This window comes from Bos mutus, chromosome 5 (assembly GCF_027580195.1).
Source record: "Bos mutus isolate GX-2022 chromosome 5, NWIPB_WYAK_1.1, whole genome shotgun sequence".
Classification (NCBI taxonomy): domain Eukaryota; kingdom Metazoa; phylum Chordata; class Mammalia; order Artiodactyla; family Bovidae; genus Bos; species Bos mutus.
In genome coordinates this window covers 38968394-38990530 of record NC_091621.1, presented here as the reverse complement: position 1 = coordinate 38990530, position 22137 = coordinate 38968394, and the positions used below count along the sequence as shown (strand labels likewise).

General features: G+C 38.2%; 1 protein-coding gene across 1 annotated transcript in view; it reads left to right on the top strand.

Annotated features, from left to right (window-relative positions):
• The window catches only part of SLC38A4 (solute carrier family 38 member 4), an 85701-nt gene extending 71947 nt beyond the window's left edge, over window positions 1-13754 (top strand). The window contains exons 14-16 of the mRNA XM_070369966.1: window positions 7731-7875; window positions 9260-9357; window positions 11531-13754. Of these exons, the coding sequence (XP_070226067.1) occupies window positions 7731-7875; window positions 9260-9357; window positions 11531-11632 (345 nt within the window). The 3' untranslated portion in view covers window positions 11633-13754. The remainder of the gene's footprint in view (window positions 1-7730; window positions 7876-9259; window positions 9358-11530) is intronic.
• Window positions 13755-22137: the final 8383 nt, after the last annotated feature.

Here is a 22137-nt window from a genome sequence, read left to right as displayed (position 1 = left end):
TCTGGGTCGTCCCAGTGCACTAGCCCCAAGCATCCAGTATCGTGCATCGAACCTGGACTGGCAACTCGTTTCTTACATGATATTTTACATGTTTAAATGTCATTCTCCCAAATCTTCCCACCCTCTCCCTCTCCCACAGAGTCCATAAGACTGTTCTATACATCAGTGTCTCTTTTGCTGTCTCTTACACAGGGTTATTGTTACCATCTTTCTAAATTCCATATATATGCATTAGTATACTGTATTGGTATTTTTCCATTTATTTCTATATATTTATTTGTTTTATGGTTTTATTGAGATTGAAATTTATTTTTAAACTAAAATTTAAAAAAGCAGATCTTGAGCTTCTCTCTCATAGATTAGTAGAAATGAGTAGTAATTCATACAACTTTTGAAGTTTGAAAGCCAAAACCACGTTCACTTTCAGATTATATTGCATTTTCACCACAGTTCTGAAGATATTTCATTTTTTTGCCTCCTAGTGCTATTATGCTACCTTAACATTCAAAAGTCACCCTATTTAATCTGATTCTTGAAGGTGAATGAGAAAGAGATTCATGTTAAGTAAATGACACACTACAACCAAATTTCCTTTAAAAAAATAGTCATATTATCCATCATATATCTTTTTAATGCTTCTAAGACTGACACATACCCTCTTGCCAGACTGGTATTGGGACAGTCCCTTCATGGCATTTACTATTGGGGTCAGTTGTTAGGGGATCATAGAGCAGGGCTGGTTGTGGAGACTTGAATTACAATTTAAAACCACTACCTATGGAGAAACACAAGTCTGCACTTGCCTGCCAACTCTCCTTCCTTTCATAAACACTGAATTTACCATTCATTTTAGGGGGAAAATTAGCAGCACAGTAGTCAGCACTGTCTTGTACAGAATGTTCCATACAGGGCCAAACACATGAGGGCTAGTCATATAATGACACTGTGGTCACTTTAAATGCAGCTTGTGTGCTGAAATATTTGTTGGCACATTCCTTTTTCATGAGTGCATGAAATTAGATCTTTATTACAACGGCAGCTAAGAGTTTACTTTTAAATAATGTCTTGTCTCTCATTTATCTGAAAGTATTTCAAATGTCATGCACACAGCTTTAGCCTAAAATCAGCCCCATTGTAGGTATAAAGCAGAAGACAGCTGTAGACAGAAACTGTTAGTTCAGTTCAGTCATGAAGTCGTGTCCGACTCTTTGCAACCCCATGAACTGCAGGACGCCAGGCCTCCCTGTCCATCACCCACTCCCGGAGTTCACCCAAACTCACATCCATCGAGTCGGTGATGCCATCCAGCCATCTCATCCTGTGTCGTCCCCTTCTCCTCCTGCCCCCAATCCCTCCCAGCATCAGGGTCTTTTCAAATAAGTCAGCTCTTTGCAATAGGTGGCCAAAGTACTGGAGTTTCAGCTTTAGCATCAGTCCTTCCAAAGAAATCCCAGGACTGATCTCCTTTAGAAACTGTACCATAGGGTAAAATTTTCAAGCAGACAGCATTGCCAAGAAAAGAATATCTGGAACCCTTCTTTTTGTGTGTAAAGATATTACTGATTAAATTTTGGCACACAGTGGGCACTCATATCATTGTTGAATCAAAGCATTTTATAAAAGAAATCTGTTATGTGCTTCTGCATGGTTTTTTATTTTTTATTCATAAGCCCTAAATGTGGTGCTTTCAAGCCGAGGTCTCGGAAGATTAATGGACTTGGTTGGGTTACCCAGCTAGCTGGTAACAGTTGAGCTAATGCATTACTTACAGATGACACTGATGGCTGCAGTCATAATTACGGGAAGTAGAAGTTAGCCTTTCATTTGATGATGATCATTTCACTTTGACATTAACAATCCAGATTGACCATAGAAATTCTTCCCCTGTTTAACAGATAAGGCGTTGGCACAAATCTGACTATCAAGAATGGCAACATATTTCCCATTAGATGTATTTCCCATTGTGGTCTGGAAGCATTTCCCATCCAATGCCCATTAAAACCAAAATTGACCATTAGAACCAAATTTCAGAACACATAAGTAACTGCTATCCTTCAATATGTATTTTCATTCAACATTCAGTTCAGTTCAATTCAGTTCAGTCGCTCAGTCGTGTCCGACTCTTTGCGACCCCATGAATCGCAGCACGCCAAGCCTCCCTGTCCATCACCAACTCCCGGAGTTCACTCAGACTCACATCCATTGAGTCAGTGATGCCATCCAGCCATCTCATCCTCTGCCTCTGTCGTCCCCTTCTCCTCCTGCCCCCAATCCCTCCCAGCATCAGAGTCTTTTCCAATGAGTCAACTCTTCACATGAGGTGGCCAAAGTACTGGAGTTTCAGCTTTAGCATTATTCCTTCCAAAGAAATCCCAGGGCTGACCTCCTTCAGAATGGACTGGTTGGATCTCCTTGCAGTCCAAGGGACTCTCAAGAGTCTTCTCCAACACCACACTTCAAAAGCATCAATTCTTTGGCACTCAGCCTTCTTCACAGTCCAACTCTCACATCCATACATGACCACAGGAAAAACCATAGCCTTGACTAGATGGACCTTTGTTGGCAAAGTAATGTCTCTGCTTTTGAATATGGTACCTAGGTCGGTCATAACTTTCCTTCCAAGGAGGAAGTGTCTTTTAATTTCATGGCTGCAGTCACCATATGCAGTGATTTTGGAGCCCAGAAAAATAAAGTCTGACACTGTTTCCACTGTTTCCCCATATATTTCCCATGAAGTGATGGGACTGGATGCCATGATCTTCGTTTTCTGAATGTTGAGCTTTAAGCCAACTTTTTCACTTTCCACTTTCACTTTCCTCTTTACTTTCTGCCGTAAGGGTGGTGTCATCTGCATATCTGAGGTTATTGATATTTCTCCTGGCAATCTTGATTCCAGCTTGTGCTTCTTCCATCCCAGCATTTCTCATGATGTACTCTGCATAGAAGTTAAATAAGCAGGGTGACAATATACAGCCTTGATGTACTCCTTTTCCTATTTGGAACCAGTCTGTTGTTTCATGTCCAGTTCTAACTGTTGCTTCCTGAACTGCATACAAATTTCTCAAGAGGCAGGTCAGGTGGTCTGGTATTCCCATCTCCTTCAGAATTTTCCACAGTTGATTGTGATCCACACAGTCAAGGGCTTTGGCATAGTCAATAAAGCAGAAATAGATGTTTTTCTGGAACTCTTTTGCTTTTTCCATGATCCAGCAGATGTTGGCAATATGATCTCTGGTTCCTCTGCCTTTTCTAAAACCAGCATGAACATCAGGAAGTTCACAGTTCACGTATTGCTGAAGCCTGGCTTGGAGAATTTTGAGCATTACTTTACTAGCATGTGAGATGAGTGCAACTGTGCGGTTATGAAACATTTTGTTTGTAAATCTGCCTCACCCTTACAATGTTACATTGAGATGGTCTATATAATTGTCCACATTTTCCCCTAGAGGTTAGGCGTATGCACGGTGACCGGCATAGGATGAGCTCAACGTATTTGCTAAGGAAGACGATCTCCAAATGAAGCTTGCCTTTTCTTAAGTTGTATGAACTGCCTTTTCTAGCAAAAAAGACATAGACTCTCCCCCTTGCCAACATCTGCCACGAACTTCAGTTTGAGTGAGGATCTTGGCTACCTGAACCAAGCCTCCATGCTTTGATGGATGACATAAAAACGAGTTTGGCCTCCTTGCCCTAGTCAAATACATTCAGGCTGCATTTAGTCACTTCTCTCCCAAAATGATAGAAATTGGTTGTGCTGCATTTCTTTGTTTCTTCCAATTTCAACCCAAAATTTTCCATGTGTCGCATGCTGAGTCAAATAGCATGGTTCTTCTGATGAGTTTCTTTGAATTAAGAAACTCTTGACCAATAAGTTTATTTACTTTGTTTTGATATCCCCACACATAAATAATAAAACAAGCAAAACCTAAAATGGATTAGGTTTAATCTGGATTAAAATCTATCAGTTTTAGGTATTTTTGGTGTTCTCCATTTTTCAACAAATCTGTTGGTCATTTTTCAACAAATCTGTTGGTCATTTTTCTTAGGAGCCCAAGAAGAGATAACAAGGGTTTTGTTGTCAGTTGTGGTTGGGTTTTCCTTTTGTCTCTCCATTTATTGTCTTTCTTTTTTCCAGATAGCATTTTCCTTTTTAGAAAAGGCACAAAGTGTTTATTGAACAAATAAAGAGAATTAAGGTTAGTTTTTCTACAAGCTGCTCAACATTTTTTCTTTCTTAGCTGGAGAAGGTGATATGCAGCTGGGTTGTCTATTATGGAATCGACATTTTCAGCAAAAACTCAAATTCTACTCACTGCACCTTTTTCTCTTTAAGACAAAAGAGAGATCATGTCTCAGATCCTCTGTTCAGTTCAGTCAGTTCAGTTGCTCAGTCGTGTCCGACTCTTTGCGACCCCATGAATCGCAGCACGCCAGGCCTCCCTGTCCATCACTAAATTCCGGAGTTCACTCAAACTCATGTCCATCGAGTAGGTGATGCCATCCAGCCATCTCATCCTCTGTCATCTTCCTCTCTTCCTGCCCCCAATCGAATCCTCTAGCTACTTCTATTTCATTTTATTTTAGTAAAACCATTCTTTTCACTTATGTTGCCTTCAGATTTCCTCTTTTGAAGTGAATATGGATGTAGGCATAGAAATATGGCAGATGTTTCTATGTCTGGAATAGCACAGTGACCATCAGTATTTCTTACACTCTTTGTCCTACACAATCCTGTTAAGTGAAGTGTGGTTCACTTCTAAGCAATAGAATGGATTTTTTTTCTTTTTGAGTTGAGAATGAAGTCTCCCCCTTTCCAGTTGGCCTCCACATTTCTCACTTTCCCATTGGGCCTGCATATTAGAACACAGTACCTCCTAATAGGCTCCTGTTCGGAACATTAAATCTGGAAATGTTTTCTCTAGAGCTGCATGGAACGTGACTGGAATCACTCTGGGGGACTTGTGTCCCCACAGTATCTGACCCACATTTCCAGGTTCTTATCAGTTTGTGTCAGTAGAGAAAAGGACACTGAGATAAGTCAGTAATAAGCCAGAGTCACCTCTGTCCTGACATAGGTAAAGCTGCTGGGGACCTCAAGATTCCAGGCTCACCCCGCAAGGCAGTGTTCTTATGTGGAACGACTAGCAAGTTTCATTCTATTTTTTTCCACCATCTACCACCACCAGCAATCTCCCATCTCCCTCTTTGCCCTGTCGCCCATTTTAGGAATAACTGGGCAACTCTATACGTCTTCAGTCCTTTTGGGGATTTTGTTATTCCTTGTTCATTCTGAAGCACAAGCTTTCACCATTTACTTCAACCATTATTCCTGTAAGCTTTCTGTACTCTTACATCATTAAGCCAAATTGTAATGTTTCTGAGAGCCATGAGATCTTAGGAAACTGTATTTATTTACATTCAGACACCCAGTACACATAGGCTTGTCTCTGCTGCTGCTACTGCTAAGTCACTTCAGTCGTGTCAGACTCTCTGCGACCCCATAGACAGCCTCCTACCAGGTTCCTCTGTCCCTGGGATTCTCCAGACAAGAACACTGGAGTGGGTTGCCATTTCCTTCTCCAATGCATGAAAATGAAAAGTGAAAGTGAAGTCGCTCAGTCGTGTCCAACTCTTAGTGACCTCATGGACTGCAGCCTACCAGGCTCCTCCATCCATGGGATTGTCTAGGCAAGAGTACTGGAGTGGGGTGCCATTACCTTCTCTAGGCTTGTCTCTAACTTAGCTTAAACAGTTAAAGACATTATTACAACAAAGGAATAAAAAGCACAAACATGTGACCCCCTGCCTGAAAATAACCTGTATTCTACTTGTTTATGCTATAACTTTATCACTTTCAGACAAATAAATCCTTAAAACCACAGAAAGCTTATTTTAAGTGTGTTAAGTTTGGACAGCATTGAATAAGCACGAATTGTCAGACATAATGTAGAATTAATAAACTATTAGGAAAAACAAAGTCAAACCTTTTGTTTTCCTCAGTCTACTTTTCAGAATTGTGTAATTTTCACTCATCCAATTTTTAAAATCCATTACAAACTCAGTCTTAAACTGTTTCCAGAGACTATACAGATTTGCCATTCTGGAAATGAAACTGCTTTTTAAACCTAAACAGATAGCTTTAATTTTTGGTGGACTGGCATGAAAAGAATGCTACATTAGAAACTGAGGCAATTCAACTCAAAGTTTTTGTTATTTGCATGTGTGTTTCAAAATATATTTTACTTTTCTCTTCAGTGAATTCCAATCTTTGCACTATTAAGAGACTTCAGAAGCAAAAGTTTAAAGTGAAAATCAATTCCACATTTCTAAAAATAAGAAGTCCTAGCTTAACTGAAGTGCTCATTTATTGCAAAGCCAATAAACTAATTCCACTAAGTCCAAAAGTGTCTCCTAAAAGATTCCAAAGATAAGAATATTTTCAACTTTGTTAAGCTGTACAAACATAAAAGGCTCTCCCTCCCTTTACCCACAAGGATCTTTTCATCCAGTTACATCAGGGTAACTTGAGCCGATGCTACAATTGGAGCCTCCCTGACCCTTTACCTAGTTATTTCAGCTGCTGCAATAGGACTGAAATCTCATAAGAATCCTGAAGGGAGGGGAAAGATTTGTTCTGTTCAATCCATCAACATTTATTGGTGCCTTCTGCATGTGAGACACTAAGATAGAAACTCTGAGGAATGTTAAGATTGCTAGGTCTTGTTCTTTGCCTTTTGTGCATTTATAATCTATACTGGGATGGGGAAGGGGGGTGGGAAAGAAAGAAGTAAACACAAAAAGTATCATGTTTCTTAAAATACCAGGTGATAAAAATGTTAAAGTGTGAATTTAAGAGATGCTAGGTTGGTAAAAGTTCTGCTCACAATCATATGCAAATAAATTCAGTGCTTGCCCTTCATACTTAATCCAGGCTGATGAGACATAATTAGAAATCAACAGGGGTTTTTCTGTGTCTCTGAATTATATATCTTATTTATCTGTTCTTTTATCTCTTTCTGACTGAGATTGTTTTAAAGAAAAAAATTCTGAAAACTGAGAAAGTGAGCACAAGATAGGTTACCAAGGAAAAGTGACTCCCTCCCAAACATCAAAAATCAGCATCAAACTTACACAACAATATGAATGCACCTAATACCACTGAACTAGAGACTTAAAAATGGTTAAGATGATACATTTTATGTTATCTGTACTTTGCCACAATTTTTTACATTTTTGGAAAAATATCAGCATCAAGATCTGTTCTGGGGGAAAAGAAAAACAAAGAAAATGCTTTAGAGGGATGAGAATATTTGAAAAAGTAGATGAAAACAAAGCAGTGACCCAAAGGTGATAGTGGGAGTGGGAAGGGAAATACATTAGGTGTTTGGGATTAACATATATACACTACTGTATATAAAATAGATAACAAGGACCTACTGTGTAGCAGAGGAAACTACAGTCAATATCTTGTAATAATCTATAACGGAAAAGAATCTGAAAGACAATATATATAGTCATACATAAATATGTATAATTATATGTATAATTGAATATGTATAATATATGTATAAATATATGTAATATACATGTACATGTATAAATATGTAAAATATATATGTATAATTGAATCAATTTGCTGTGTACTTGAAACTAACATAACATTGTAACTGAACTTTCAATAAAAAAACAACACAAAGCACTGACCTTGCCTTTGAACTTTCCTGTTGCAGATTCGCACATCAGTGACCACACTGTTATTTCCCAAAAGACCATTCAGCTGGATAAGGCATTTCCTGATTGCAGCCATAATTATTGCTCTTAATAATGTTTTGGTCATCCTTGTGCCAACTATAAAATACATCTTTGGATTCATAGGTAAGTTTCCAAAAGGCTTTTATTTAGTCAACTCGAGCTGTCCATAAATGGAGAGCAGGGAACCAGTGATGGGAGGTCAAGGATCCCAGTCCATCTCAGGCTCTTAGAATTCCGAGTAGCCCAACTGGGCTCCAGTTGGTCACCATCCCTTCCTCCTAGGTGACACTGGACTTGATGGACAGGACCAGAAAGTGTTGGTGCTAAAACCTACCTTATAGATCATCTAATCTAGCTGCATTTTCTGACAAACAACGCAGCTTAGCCCTATAGAAGTTAAATCATGTTGGAGTGAACCCAGGGTTTGGACTGAGGTCTTAACTCTGCATCAAGAAAAAAAAAAAAAAAGAGGAAAGAAGGTAGATTCTACTTAAATGGTCTGTGAGTATCAGATTAGGATTAAAGGATATCTTTGGAGAAAGAGGAGATTGACTTTGTAAACATATTTTTTCTTTTAACTGGGTGACCCATTAATATATTTAATTTTCCATTCTGCTGATTTGAGGGTTTACTCACATTTTAAGTACAATATAAAACTTTATAAAACAATATAAAAACACAGATGTAAGCAACTTGAAAAGTTAGAAGTGGATCAGAAGGGTGTGTGAGGAGTTCAATGGCACCCCACTCCAGTACTCTTGCCTGGAAAATCCCATGGACAGAGGAGCCTGGTAGGCTGTAGTCCATGGAGTCGAGGAGTCGGACACGACTGAGCGACTTCACTTTTACTTTTCACTTTCATGCATTGGAGAAGGAAATGGCAACCCACTCCAGTGTTCTTGCCTGGAGAATCCCAGGGACGGGGGAACTTGGTGAGCTGTTGTCTATGGGGTCGCACAGAGTCGAACACGACTGAAGTGACTTAGCAGAGCAGTATGTGTTTATATTACTAATTTCCTTTAAACCTACAACACTCGGCCTTTTTGTTGTTTATCATGTGTTATGTATCTCTACTAGGCAGCTATGATGTTAGATGCATTTTAATTTTATTTATAAATATATTTTGTTTTGAATAAACATCCATGGGCTAATGCTTCGGCCACCTGATGCGAAGAGCCAACTCATTGGAAAAGACCCTGATGCTGGGAAAGATTGAGGGCAGGAGAAGAGGGCGACAGAGGATGAGATGGTTGGATGGCATCATTAATTCAATGGACATGAGTTTGAGTAAACTCTGGGAAATGGTGAAGGACAGGGAAGCCTGGCATGCTGCAGTCCCTGGGGTCACAAAGAGTTGGACATGACTAAGTGACTGAACAACAAACCATGAGCTTATAGTGCTTTTTGTGCTTTGCTAAGGGTAGTTTTAGACTTGGTTTCTTTTGAGTGTATGCCCTTGCATCTCTGCCTGTTGAGTAAGACTGACTTGTCCTGTGTCTTTCCTCAGGGGCTTCTTCTGCCACTATGCTGATCTTCATCCTTCCAGCAGTTTTCTATCTTAAACTTGTCAAGAAAGAACCTTTTAGGTCACCCCAAAAGGTCGGGGTAAGTAAGGTTTACAATTTCTCCCTTTAAGTTTCCACTATTTAGAGTAAACCAGGAAATGCATGCACATGTTCCAAAAACTGAATTGATGTACAAGAACTGAAAATCGAAGATGGCTGGAACTCTCTGGTGGAAAAAAGAGAGGTGTAGATTTCTAGCCCTGAGATGATTCTGGGATTTCTTCTCTTCACATACTAAATAGCTTGTGCTAAGTCCTTCCTACCTGTCAAATGCTAATGGAGTTTGCCCACAGGCATACATTTATAACAGTTTCTACCACCAAGCTATTGTTGCACTATCCACAGGAAAATATGCAGGAACGAATTAGGCTCCTTAGCAGCGTTGTGAAAAAATATAAACATTTTGGTCACAGTCACTAGGTGAGGCCAAAAAATGTTGCTTTTCTTTTTCCCTTCTCAGTGCCTCGTTGTCCCCTGTGGACTAAGAACAGAACCATCTGTTGTCCAGTTAGTCTCTTTCCGTATAATTTATAGTCCTATTAACCTGGGGAGTATATATGTCTTTCCCACAATAGTACTACAAAAATGTATACTAGAAATAATTATTCAATATTAAATATTATCTATGACTGCTTAATAAAGTCTTGTATTAAGCCTTGAAAAGCGCCTCTGACTGACTGACCCTGAATTTTGCCTGTGAGTCATTCTCCTCTCAGGATGGTTTGGGGACTTTAGGAAAGTTTGGTATCAAAAGCTCCTCCCATCATCTTGCCCCCAGATTTCCACTCTTTGTAGTCCATTCCGCTTCGACTTTTATAGCACTGTGACCTTGGTAAATCACTTTTTCAGTTTGACTGGATATAAAAGTGAGTAAAATTATATCCTAGATCCTTCTTAGTGAAAAAAGATTTCAGTTGCTGTTTCTTTTTATGTAGAATTAGGAAGTCTATGTGGTAGTTTATAAGGCCCCTTTTAGTGTTAAATTTGTGAAATATTTATATGTTTATGTAATTACAGGTATATTACAAGTATAGGCATATATGTATATGTTCAGTTCAGTTCAGTTCAGTCGCTCCGTCGTTTCCGACTCTTTGCGACCCCATGAGCTGCAGCACGCCAGGCCTCCCTGTCCAACACCAACTCCCAGAGCCTACCCAAACTCATGTCCATTGAGTCAGTGATACCATCCAGCCATCTCATCCTCTGTCGTTCCCTTCTCCTCCTGCCTTCAATCTTTCCCAGCCTCAGGGTCTTATCAAATGAGTCAGCTCTTCACATCAGGTGGCCAAAGTATTGGAGTTTCAGCTTCAACAACAGACCTCCCAATGAACACCCAGGACTGATTTCCTTTAGAATGGACTGGTTGGATCTCCTTGCAGTCCAAGGGACTCTCAAGAGTCTTCTCCAACACCACAGTTCCAAAAGCATCAATTCTTCTGCACTCAGAAGAAGAATTTATAGTCCAACTCTCACATCCATACATGACTACTGGAAAAACTAGTATATGTATATGTAATTACGTATTAATACACACACATATACCTTGAGGCTTTTTTTTCCCAAGAAATATGCAATGCACATTATATTGTGTGTGTGCTCAGGCCTCTTCAGTCATGTCCGACTCTTTGTGACCCCATGGACTGTAGCCCGCCACGCTCCTCTGTCCTCTGGGGATTCTCTAGGCAGGAACACTGCAGTAGGTTGCCATGCCCCGCTCCAGGGGATCTCCTCGACCCAGGGATCAGACCTGCATTTCATATTATGTCTCCTGCATTGGCAGGGGTTCTTTACCACTAGTGCCACTAGGCTCTGTTTTGTTTGCTTTTAAAAAAATTTAATCATATCATACATGCTACTCTTTTATAACCTGCCCCTTTTCACCTAAAAGATTGTGAGCCCTCCGTAAGTCATTTAATCTTTTTCTATTACTTGGTTTGTAAGGATTACAGGGTATTCCATTATTTTATGTACCAAATCAATTAACCATTTTTCTGTATTGAACATTTGGATTAAATCTCTCTACTATCATATTCTTTCCCTCTTTCCTGAGGTAGGGTTCTAAATTGGTTAACTGCTAGGCATGGGCAGCTATAAGAATAATACAATTCAATATGCAAATCAAATGGCTGTCTTAAGTAAACAGCTTATGAAAGCAAACTGCACTAAGGAAGTATAATTTCTGTGTTCCCTAACAAGTTCTTTCTGACTTACAGGCTTTAATTTTCCTCGTGGTTGGCATCATCTTCATGATGGGAAGCATGGCACTCATTATAATTGACTGGATTTATGATCCTCCAAATTCCAAGCATCACTAACCCAAGGAAAAATACTATCTTTTCCTGTTGGAGATGGTTACCAATTATGCTCCCAAAGACATTTTAGTTATCTTGTTTGGAATGTTATTCATAGGAAGTAACAGGAAGATTCCAAAGATGTTTACCAGCAATATTACCAAGCACCTACAGAAGAGAAAATCATCATTTTTGTCACAAATGGCTATTTATATGTTTAAAATCTGTGGTGCACATTTCCACCCAGGTTTTACTAGAGCAGTGTGTGATGATGTATTTTTGCTTTTGCGTATGCAGAATAAGAGTAGCTGCATGTAATGATCATCAGATAATACTCTTTTCCCTCTCCCCGCAAAAGTACCAAATTTCTGTATTCTCAGAACATCAAGCAAAAATGCCCTGATGGCAAAGCTATCACCACTTAATGCCTTCCCTCAATCTTGCACCAAATACTCCAGGTCTATTTAAAGACATGTATTGTGAACTGTCTCTACAAGTTACATGAGTGATCAGACACTAGGCTGGAGCATTTTATGCTCAACACTAACAAAAAATTTTGCCCATCCCACTTGTGACATTAAATTAATGACTTCTTCATTCAATCATTCTTCTGTAAATATTAAAACATCTTATGAAACATAGAGAGGGGCTTTACTGAAATTATAGAGCACCAGCAAAACAATGCTTATTGCTATACTGAATGTTCTGGAAGCATTTATTAATGTTATTCGCAGTCCTCTTGTCATACTTTTGTCACTGAACAATGCCCTCCCTCTCGTCTTCCATTTTCATTCAGAATTTTTAGAATACCACTATTCATGTGGAGCTACACTACCCAGTATTGTTTAATACATTTTTATTTGATAAACATTCAGTGCAGGAAACTGTGATTGCTTTATGTTTATGTATATAATCTTATTCTGTGGTTATCAGAGTTTTAATGTATGGTACATTTGATTTTTATTTTTTACATGTGTAGTTTTCTCTCTTCACAGTCAAACATTTATGTTATGGGGGGTGGGGGTAGGGAATTGAGTTGATAGGCTCAAAAATCCCCATGTATGTATCTGTCTATTGGGCATATGTTAAATTTGAAACCTGAGTGATATATTCAATAGTTTGGTAATGCTCTTCTTCAGTGTTTACAATATTACCATAATCATCTACAAGAAAATGAGTGTCCTATTTGCAAATAATTATCAATACTAAGGTAGTTCTTTTAATTTAGCAGGTCTAAAATAGGATTTAGTTCATTTTAGCTTGAATAGGTGTTTGCTAACATTGATTTGCCATTTAATACAGTCTTGAGCTATTGTCTATAAAAACAAAAGTGCTAACACTACAAAGAGATGCAAATTACTATTCTCGCTCACTTTTACAACACAGTTACATGAAATGGATTTAAAAATTAGTACTCATTGCCTAGAATTTCTAGATTTGCTCCTTTTTTTCTCAATCAGTAGCAAGCACATTTGTTGTATATTTTGGTATAGCCTAGTATGAAATACAGGTGTTATGTTAGTATGATAATATTAAATCATATTTCAATAGTTTTTGCTGGAATGTGCCTTACTTAAATATATATTTGTTTTATGTATTATTCTCTAGAGGCATAATATTGTAAAATGGTGCACTTTATTAGGGAAATTGAGCATTACTAGAAACTATCACGACTTCTCACTTACTATTATTTACCAAATAGCATTTTTAAGATATATTTCTATTTTCAATTCATCTAAAGAGAGTATCAAAATAGAAAATGGAAAAGAGGTGCCTTCTGAGTGTTAAAAATGTTTGATCTGAATGTATTTAAATGTAAATACAATGGATTGATCCAAAAAACTGAAAAGCTGTAACATCTGTATATATTTTAAATGCTTTACATTTGAAATGACTCACTTGAAAGTATCAACATGTAAAATTATATAAATATTCAAGAGCAATACTACAGTGCCAAATAATAAAGCGTCGTTTTTTCCTCATGGCCATTTTCAGGATTAGAGTTCACATAGACTGCAGGACAGGCATACATATGGTATATTGTACTGGTTAATTTAGCCCCATTTATAAACAGATGAAAATTTTATTTTCTTATTTCATTTACAGGATGGTTCAATATATTGGGAGGCTTTTTTTTATTACAGAAAGTGTATATTGGTATATAATAAATGAATTTTTCAAATGACTATGATGTAATTTTCTTTCTATTGTTGAAGGCATGAAAAATATTATTTATAAGTGAAAACATATTTTAAATCTTAATATTGTCTCTTTTATATTGGTATATGTTCCATTTTTATTGTTACTCTGACATAAAACTAATATTTATAGCTTTCAGAAAATAGTTGCCATCTTATTCTGGCAAAATACACAGCTAATTTGAAATCATGCTTGTTTTGTATCATCCTAGAATGAATGTGGAAGAAATGACTCTCTTAATGGTGAATTAATGAAGAATTCATCTGGGATGGAAAAAGAGGGAATAGAAGAAGGATGAAAATAGTTAAAGATCTGAAATATTTGGGAGAAGGGAAAGCAACATGGGAGTGCTGAGAACTGGGTAGAAATGAACTTGTAGTGGGACTGACAGGTCATACATTAAGTGTATGCTTAACTTTCTAAGAAACTTCCAAGTCATTCTCCAAAGTGGTTCTACCGTTTTCATTTTCACCAGTAATATACACGAGTTCTAGTTGCTCCACATCCCTGCCAGCAGTTGACATTGTCTTTTGTACTTTGCTGCCCTTCAAGTAGGTGTGGAAAATTATCTCACCGTGATTTTCGTTTCCATTTCCCTGATGACTAGTGTGGGAAACTTTTCGTGCATATAATGACCATTTACATTGTCTTTTGTAAAGTGTCTGTTCAAATCACTTGCTCATTTTTAAAATTAGGTTGTCTTTTTATTGTGTATTTGTCAGAATTCTTTATATATTCTGGATACATGTCCTTTGTCAGATTGCAAATGTATTTTCCCAGTCTATGGCATGCTTACTCATTTTCCTAAATGTGTTTTGCAATTCCTGTCTTAATGAGGATGAGATTAATTGGAATGGTCAATTAATTGTCATAATTGTTTAGATTTTCAAATTTGGAGAGTACAAGAATTTTCTCTCTTTTTTGTTATTGTATCTTTTTGCCTTGTACTTAGCTTCATTTAATGTATGCTAATCTAGTTCCCCATGTCCAAGATAAGAGAAACCCAAGTAAGACAGTAGGTGTTGTGAGAGGGCATCAGAAGGCAGACACACAGAAACCATAATCACAGAAAACTAGTCAGTCTAATCACACTAGGACCACAGCCTTGTCTAACTCAATGAAACTAAGCCGTGCTGTATGGGGCCACCCAAGACGGGCGGGTCATGGTGGAGAGGTCTGACAGAATGTGGTCCACTGGAGAAGGGAATGGCAAATCACCTCAGTATTCTTGCCTTGAGAACCCCATGAACAGTATGAAAAGGCAAAATGAGAGGACACTGAAACAGGAACTCTCCAGGTGGGTAGGTGCCCAATATGCTACTGGAGATCAGTGGAGAAATAACTCCAGAAAGAATGAAGGGATGGAGTCAAAGCAAAAACAACACCCAGCTGTGGATGTCACTGGTGATAGAAGCAAGGTCCGATGCTGTCAAGAGCAATATTACATAGGAACCTGGAATGTCAGATCCATGAATCAAGGCAAACTGGAAGTGGTCAAACAGAAGATGGCAAGAATGAATGTCAATATTCTAGGAATCAGTGAACTAAAATGGACTGGAATGGGTGAATTTAACTCGGATGACCATTATATCTACTAGTGTGGGCAGGAATCCCTTAGAAGAAATGGAGTAGCCATCATGATCAACAAAAGAGTCCAAAATGCAGTACTTGGATGCAATCTCAAAAACAACAAAATGATCTCTGTTTGTTTCCAAGACAAACCATTCAATATCACAGTAATCCAAGTCTATGCCCCAACCAGTAATGCTGAAGAAGCTGAAGTTGAACTGTTCTATGAAGACCTACAAGACCTTTTAGAACTAACACCCCACCAAAAAATGTCCTTTTCATTATAGGGGACTGGAATGCAAAAGTAGAAGGTCAAGAAACACTTAGAGTAACAGGCAAATTGGGCCTTGGAATACAGAATGAAGCAGGGCAAAGGCTAATAGAGTTTTGCCAAGAGAATGCACTGGTCATAGCAAACACCTCTTTCAACAACACAAGAGAAGACTCTACACATGGACATCACCAGATGGTCAACACCGAAATCAGATTGATTATATTCTTTGCAGCCAAAGATGGAGAAGCTCTATACAGTCAACAAAAACAAGACCAGGAGGTGACTGTGGCTCAGATCATGAACTCTTTATTGCCAAATTCAGACTGAAATTGAAGGAAGTAGGGAAAACCACTAAACCATTCAGGTATGACCTAAATCAAATCCCTTATGATTATACAGTGGAAGTGAGAAATAGGTTTAAGGTACTAGATCTGATAGAATGCCTGATGAACTATGGATGGAGGTTCGTGACATTGTACAGGAGACAGGGATCAAGATCATCCCCATGGAAAAGAAATGCAAAAAGGCAAACTGGCTGTCTGGGGAGGCCTTACAAATAGCTGTGAAAAGAAGAGAAGTGAAAACCAAAGGAGAAAAGGAAAGATATAAGCATCTGAATGCAGAGTTCCAAAGAATAGCAAGGAGAGATAAGAAAGCCTTCCTCAGTGATCAATGCAAAGAAATAGAGGAAAACAACAGAATGTGAAAGACTAGAGATCTCTTCAAGAAAATTAGAGATACTAAGGAAACATTTCATGCAAAGATGAGCTCGATAAAGGACAGAAATGGTATGGACTTAACAGAACCAGAAGATATTAAGAAGAGGTGGCAAGAATACACAGAAGAACTGTACAAAAAAGATCTTCATGACCAAGATAATCATGATGGTGTGATCACTCACCTAGAGCCAGACATCCTGGAATGTGAAGTCAAGTGGGCCTTAGAAAGCATCACTACAAACAAAGCTAGTGGAGGTGATGGAATTCCAGTTGAGCTATTTCAAATCCTGAAAGATGATGCTGTGAAAGTGCTGCACTCAATATGCCAGCAAATTTGGAAAACTCAGCAGTGGCCACAGGACTGGAAAAGGTCAGTTTTCATTCCAATCCCAAAGAAAGGCAATGCCAAAGAATGCTCAAACTACCGCGCAATTGCACTCATCTCACACGCTAGTAAAGTAATGCACAAAATTCTCCAAGCCAGGCTTCAGCAATATGTGAACTGTGAACTTCCAGATGTTCAAGCTGGTTTTAGAAAAAGCAGAGGAATCAGAGATCAAATTGCCAACATCCGCTGGATCATAGAAAAAGCAAGACATTTCCAGAAAAACATCCATTTCTGCTTTATTGACTATGCCAAAGCCTTTGACTGTGTGGATCACAATAAACTGTGGAAAATTCTGAAAGAGATGGGAATACTAGACCACCTGATCTGCCTCTTGAGAAACCTATATGCAGGTTAGGAAGCAAAAGTTAGAACTGGACATGGAACAAAAGACTGGTTCCAAATAGGAAAAGGAATACGTCAAAGCTGTATATTGTCACCCTGCTTATTATAATAACTTATATGCAGAGTACATCATGAGAAACGCTGGACTGGGAGAAACACAAGCTGGAATCAAGATTGCCGGGAGAAATATCAATAACCTCGGATATGCAGATGACACCACCCTTATGGCAGAAAGAGAAGAGGAACTAAAAAGCATCTTGATGAAAGTGAAAGTGGAGAGTGAAAAAGTTGGCTTAAAGCTCAACATTCAGAAAATGAAGATCATGGCATCCAGTCCCGTCACTTCATGGGAAATAGATGGGGAAACAGTGGGAAAAGTGTCAGACTTTATTTTTTTGGGCTCCAAAGTCACTTCAGATGGTGACTGCAGCCATGAAATTAGAAGATGCTTACTCCTTGGAAGTAAAGTTATGACCAACCTAGATAGCATATTCAAAAGCAGAGACATTACTTTGCCAACAAAGGTCCGTCTGGTCAAGGCTATGGTTTTTCCAGTGGTCATGTACGGATGTGAGAGTTGGACTGTGAAGAGGGCTGAGTGCTGAAGAATTGATGCTTTTGAACTGTGGTGTTGGAGAAGACTCTTGAGAGTCCCTTGGACTGCAAGGAGATCCAACCAGTCCATTCTGAAGATCAGCCCTGGGATTTCTTTGGAAGGAATGATGCTAAAGCTGAAACTCCAGTACTTTGGCCACGTCATGCAAAGAGTTGACTCATTGGAAAAGACTCTGATGCTGGGAGGGATTGGGGGCAGGAGGAGAAGGGGACGACAGAGGATGAGATGGCTGGATGGCCTCACTGACTCGATGGACGTGAGTCTGAGTGAACTCCGGGAGTTGGTGATGGACAGGGAGACCTGACATGCTGAGATTCATGGGGTCTCAAAGAGTCAGACATGACTGAGCAACTGACCTGATCTTACCTGACCTGAAGTCACTTTAAATCTTAGTTCAGAAACCTGGTACTGCCTATATAGGCCCAGGACATCCAACATCTTTTTCAGCTACTTGTAGTCAACTTTACTAGACCCCTCAGCCCTTGCTATAGGCACATATAGAGGAAACAAGAGAAATTAGTTTATTAGATTCTCATTTAGCAGCTTGGAATCCTGCCATTTTCTCTTGACTCTGTATTTTCCTTCATGTACAGAAGCAGTTTGTATAGTTTTTGCTTCTGTATCATGCATCCTCATGACTGTCTTTTTTTTCAATAAAAAATGTTGCACAAATTATTAGTTTAATAAAATCAGTTTAGAGCTTTTCTTCACACCAAACACCAAAATGAAACAAAATCATTATGAAAGCCAAAACGTAATGAGGAGACATTTATGGAAAAACTGTTTGATAGCTGGATATGAAAGTAGGTATCAGTCACTCAGTTGTGTCCAACTCTTTGTGATGCAACTGTGGACTGTAGCCCACTGGGCTCCTCTGTCCTTGGAATTCTTTAGGCAAGGCAGGTAAAAATAATAGAGTGAATAGCCATGCCCTTCTCTAGGAGATATTTCAGACCCAGGGATTGAACCCTGGTCTCCTGCATTGCAGGTGGATTCTTTACCATCTGAGCCATCAGGGAAAGTAAAACACAATGGCAAAAAGTACAAAGGCAGTCAATGATGATTAGACATAAGTATGTAGCAGGAAAATATAATTCTGTCCATTAAGGAATAAACAAAGATAATAGCTACTACAAAATGCAGACCAATATATCCTCAATGTTTGAAGAGATAATACAGATCTATCAAGAATCTAATAGAAGAATGGACAACAGACATGAAATCTATACAGAAATGAATGGTGAATGCGTATTCACAAATAATTAGATCTCACTATGAATCAACTGCAGGCAAGTAAAAACATAACTAAAAAAATTGCTTTGTCAGAGTAATAAAATAAAGAAAAGACAACGTTCTGTTTTAATGACTGTGAGGAGTTAATCACTCTCATTCTGGTGACAGAAATCTTTCTTTTGCTAGCCTTATGTGGAGCTCATTCTGGCCATGCTTATACAGATCCTCATAAATGCTTGTAGTAGTTTCCTCAGAGATGTTCACACTCTAATCCCTGGCACATGAAAATATGTCGGGAAATTGAATTTGGCAAATAGAATTGAAGTACAGATCTTAAAATAGGAAGATTATGCTGAATAGCCTAGTCACATAAGCCCTTAAAATCAGAGAACTTTCTTCAGCTAAAGTCAAAAATGTTTAAATCAGAAGGGCTCAACTTGCCATTGCTGAGTTGAAAATGGAGGAGACCACGTGTAAACCGTGTGAAGGAAATGAATTCTTCCAACAACTTAAATAAGACAATAAGATGATTCTTCTCCTAAGTTTCCAAGTAGGAGCCTAGGGCACCAATACCTTGATTTGAGCCTGGAGAGCCTAAGCAGAATATTCTGTTGAGCCAGCCAGACTTGTGATCTAAAGATCTGTGAGATAATAAATGAGTGCCTTTTTAAGCTGCTAAACTTGTGATACTTGGCTATGACAGCAATATGAAACTATAGAATACAATATTCATGTCTGTTGATTAACTAATTTCTGTTCGCAGGAAATAATCAGAAAAATGAATTGACTATTACATACTCTGTCTTCTTTCAACATATAGTATCTTATAGCTCTGAAATATTACAAATGTACAAAATTGTGGAATCATTTAATAAATTCTAGTACCTTCATAGGCTGGACTATGATGCAGTCATCAAAAGTATTTTAATAAAAATATTTTCATTAATAAAATGAAAAACTATGGTATAATATTAAGTGAAAAAGAATAAAAGCTTTCTTATCCCAATTTTATATATTATAAAAGCATGAAATAGAAAAAAGAAATGAAAGTGACCTAATGTTAAAAGTAGATATTTGTAAGTAGAAAAATGATTAGCAATGTTAGTTTTCATTTTCATATGTTTCTATTATTTTCTAAATTTTCTTTGAAGATTATATATTCCTTTTATCATTAGGAAAAAACTCTTCAGAAATAGAAAAGGCTTTCTGCCAAATTCTATTCTGGAAAATAAACCATGCTGCCAATTTCTATACATTTTTATATTTTAAGCTGAGTCTAAAGGCATAATTAAATGAATGTGCAATTCATAATTAGGGAATAGTCGTTAATGACTGGAGCAGACCCTCAAAGGATGGGACAGACCTTGACCAGAGGTGGGACTGGGATGAGAAAAGGATGACTTGAAGAAAACAGTGTAGCAGAGCCAGGAGACCAAGTTTTGAGTCCTATATCCATGTTCTGGGTAAGTCATTTAATTTTATTGAGCTTTAGTTTCCTCATATTTGTTGGAATAATTTCTGTATAATGTAATTCCCAAGATCATTTAGCTTGTAATCACTGGAAATTTCAGAAGATTCTGTCTTATAACATAATCATATCTTTAATGCAAAGACTTGGCAGTAGTCACAAATGAGTGCTGGAAGAACTCTCTCCAATGGGAAAGTTACAAAGCATACATTGCAACAACAATTTCAGCAGTTTGTCCTGGAAGTGAGCAGATACAGCAAGTGCTTGGAGGAAAACTCTGCCTTGCTGCTCAGGTTGAGTAATTTACTGGATAAACATTTACTCAGTGAAGAACATGCCAGATTCCACATTAGGTACAAGAATACAGAACAGTACTCATCTTCAAGGAGTTTTAAGGGCTCTTGAGGAGGGAAAACATGTATACAGATAGTTACAATAAAAAATGGAAAATGCTTTAGTATATACCCAGGATTCCCTGGAACCACTAAAGGGAGTGCCCAAGTCAGCCTTGGGGAAGAGGAGTAGTCATGGGTTTCTGGCAACAGATACCCCATAAATTGAATCCTAAAGAATAAGGGAGTTATCAGGTAAAAAGATGGAGTGGAATAGCAAGTATTATGCACAAGAAAATGATTCATCTCATTGACCTCCCCATTCCCCACATAAACATGTATGCACATGCCTTCCACAAACCATGTATTAGATTCCTTTTACTGCTATAACAAATTGCCACACACTTAGTGACTTTAAAAATATCTTTTCTTATCTTACCACAGCAACAGCAGGAATCAGTAGAAGCTCCAGCAGAATCATACAAATCAAGCAGAGCAAATAAAACAACAAAGATTCTTAAAATTAAACTGTGCCTCATACTACAGTCACAAAGTAGACCAGGACCGATGTGTCCAATCGAAAGAGAGTGACAGCCTGCTACAGTAAAAGATTTAAATGGACAGAATGTCTGACACACAACTGAAGATCATTAGTCATATCGAGAACCAAGGAAAGTACAATTTGATTGAAAAAGATAATTAACTGATGCCAACACTGAGACGAATCAGATGTTGGAACTATTTGACAAGGATTTTAAAGCATCCATCATAAAAATGCTTCAGTGGTCAATTATAAACTCTCTTGAAACCAGAGGAAAACAATGGAACATTTTAACAAAGAAACTGAAGTTCAAAAAAGGATCAACTGCAAATTATAAACTGAAAAATACAATAACAGAAATTTAAAGAAAAATTCATTGATGTTCTTGGTAATAGAATGGAGATGATGAAGGATATAATCAGTGAACTTGAGCAAATAGCAATGGAATTCACCTAATCTGAGGGCTTCCCTGGTGGCTCACACAATAAAGAATCTGCTTGCAAATGCAGGAGACCCAGATTTAATCTCTGGGTTTGGAAGATCCCCTGAAGAAAGGAAGGGCTACCCACTCCAGTATTCTTGCCTGGAGAATTCCATGGACAGAGGAGTCTGGAGGGTTACAGTCCATGGGGTTGCAAACAGTCAGACAGAACTGAGCGACTAACACTTTCACTTTCATTTCACTTTCATCTAATCTGAACAAAAGAAAGGCAGGAAAGAGGCACTAGGGAAAGAAAGAAAGAAAGAAAGAGAGAGCGAGGAGGGAGGGGAAGAGACGAGAGTGAGAAAGAGAGAGAGAAGGAAATAAGAGAACTGGGCTGTGAACGTATGTGATGAAAACAAAAAGT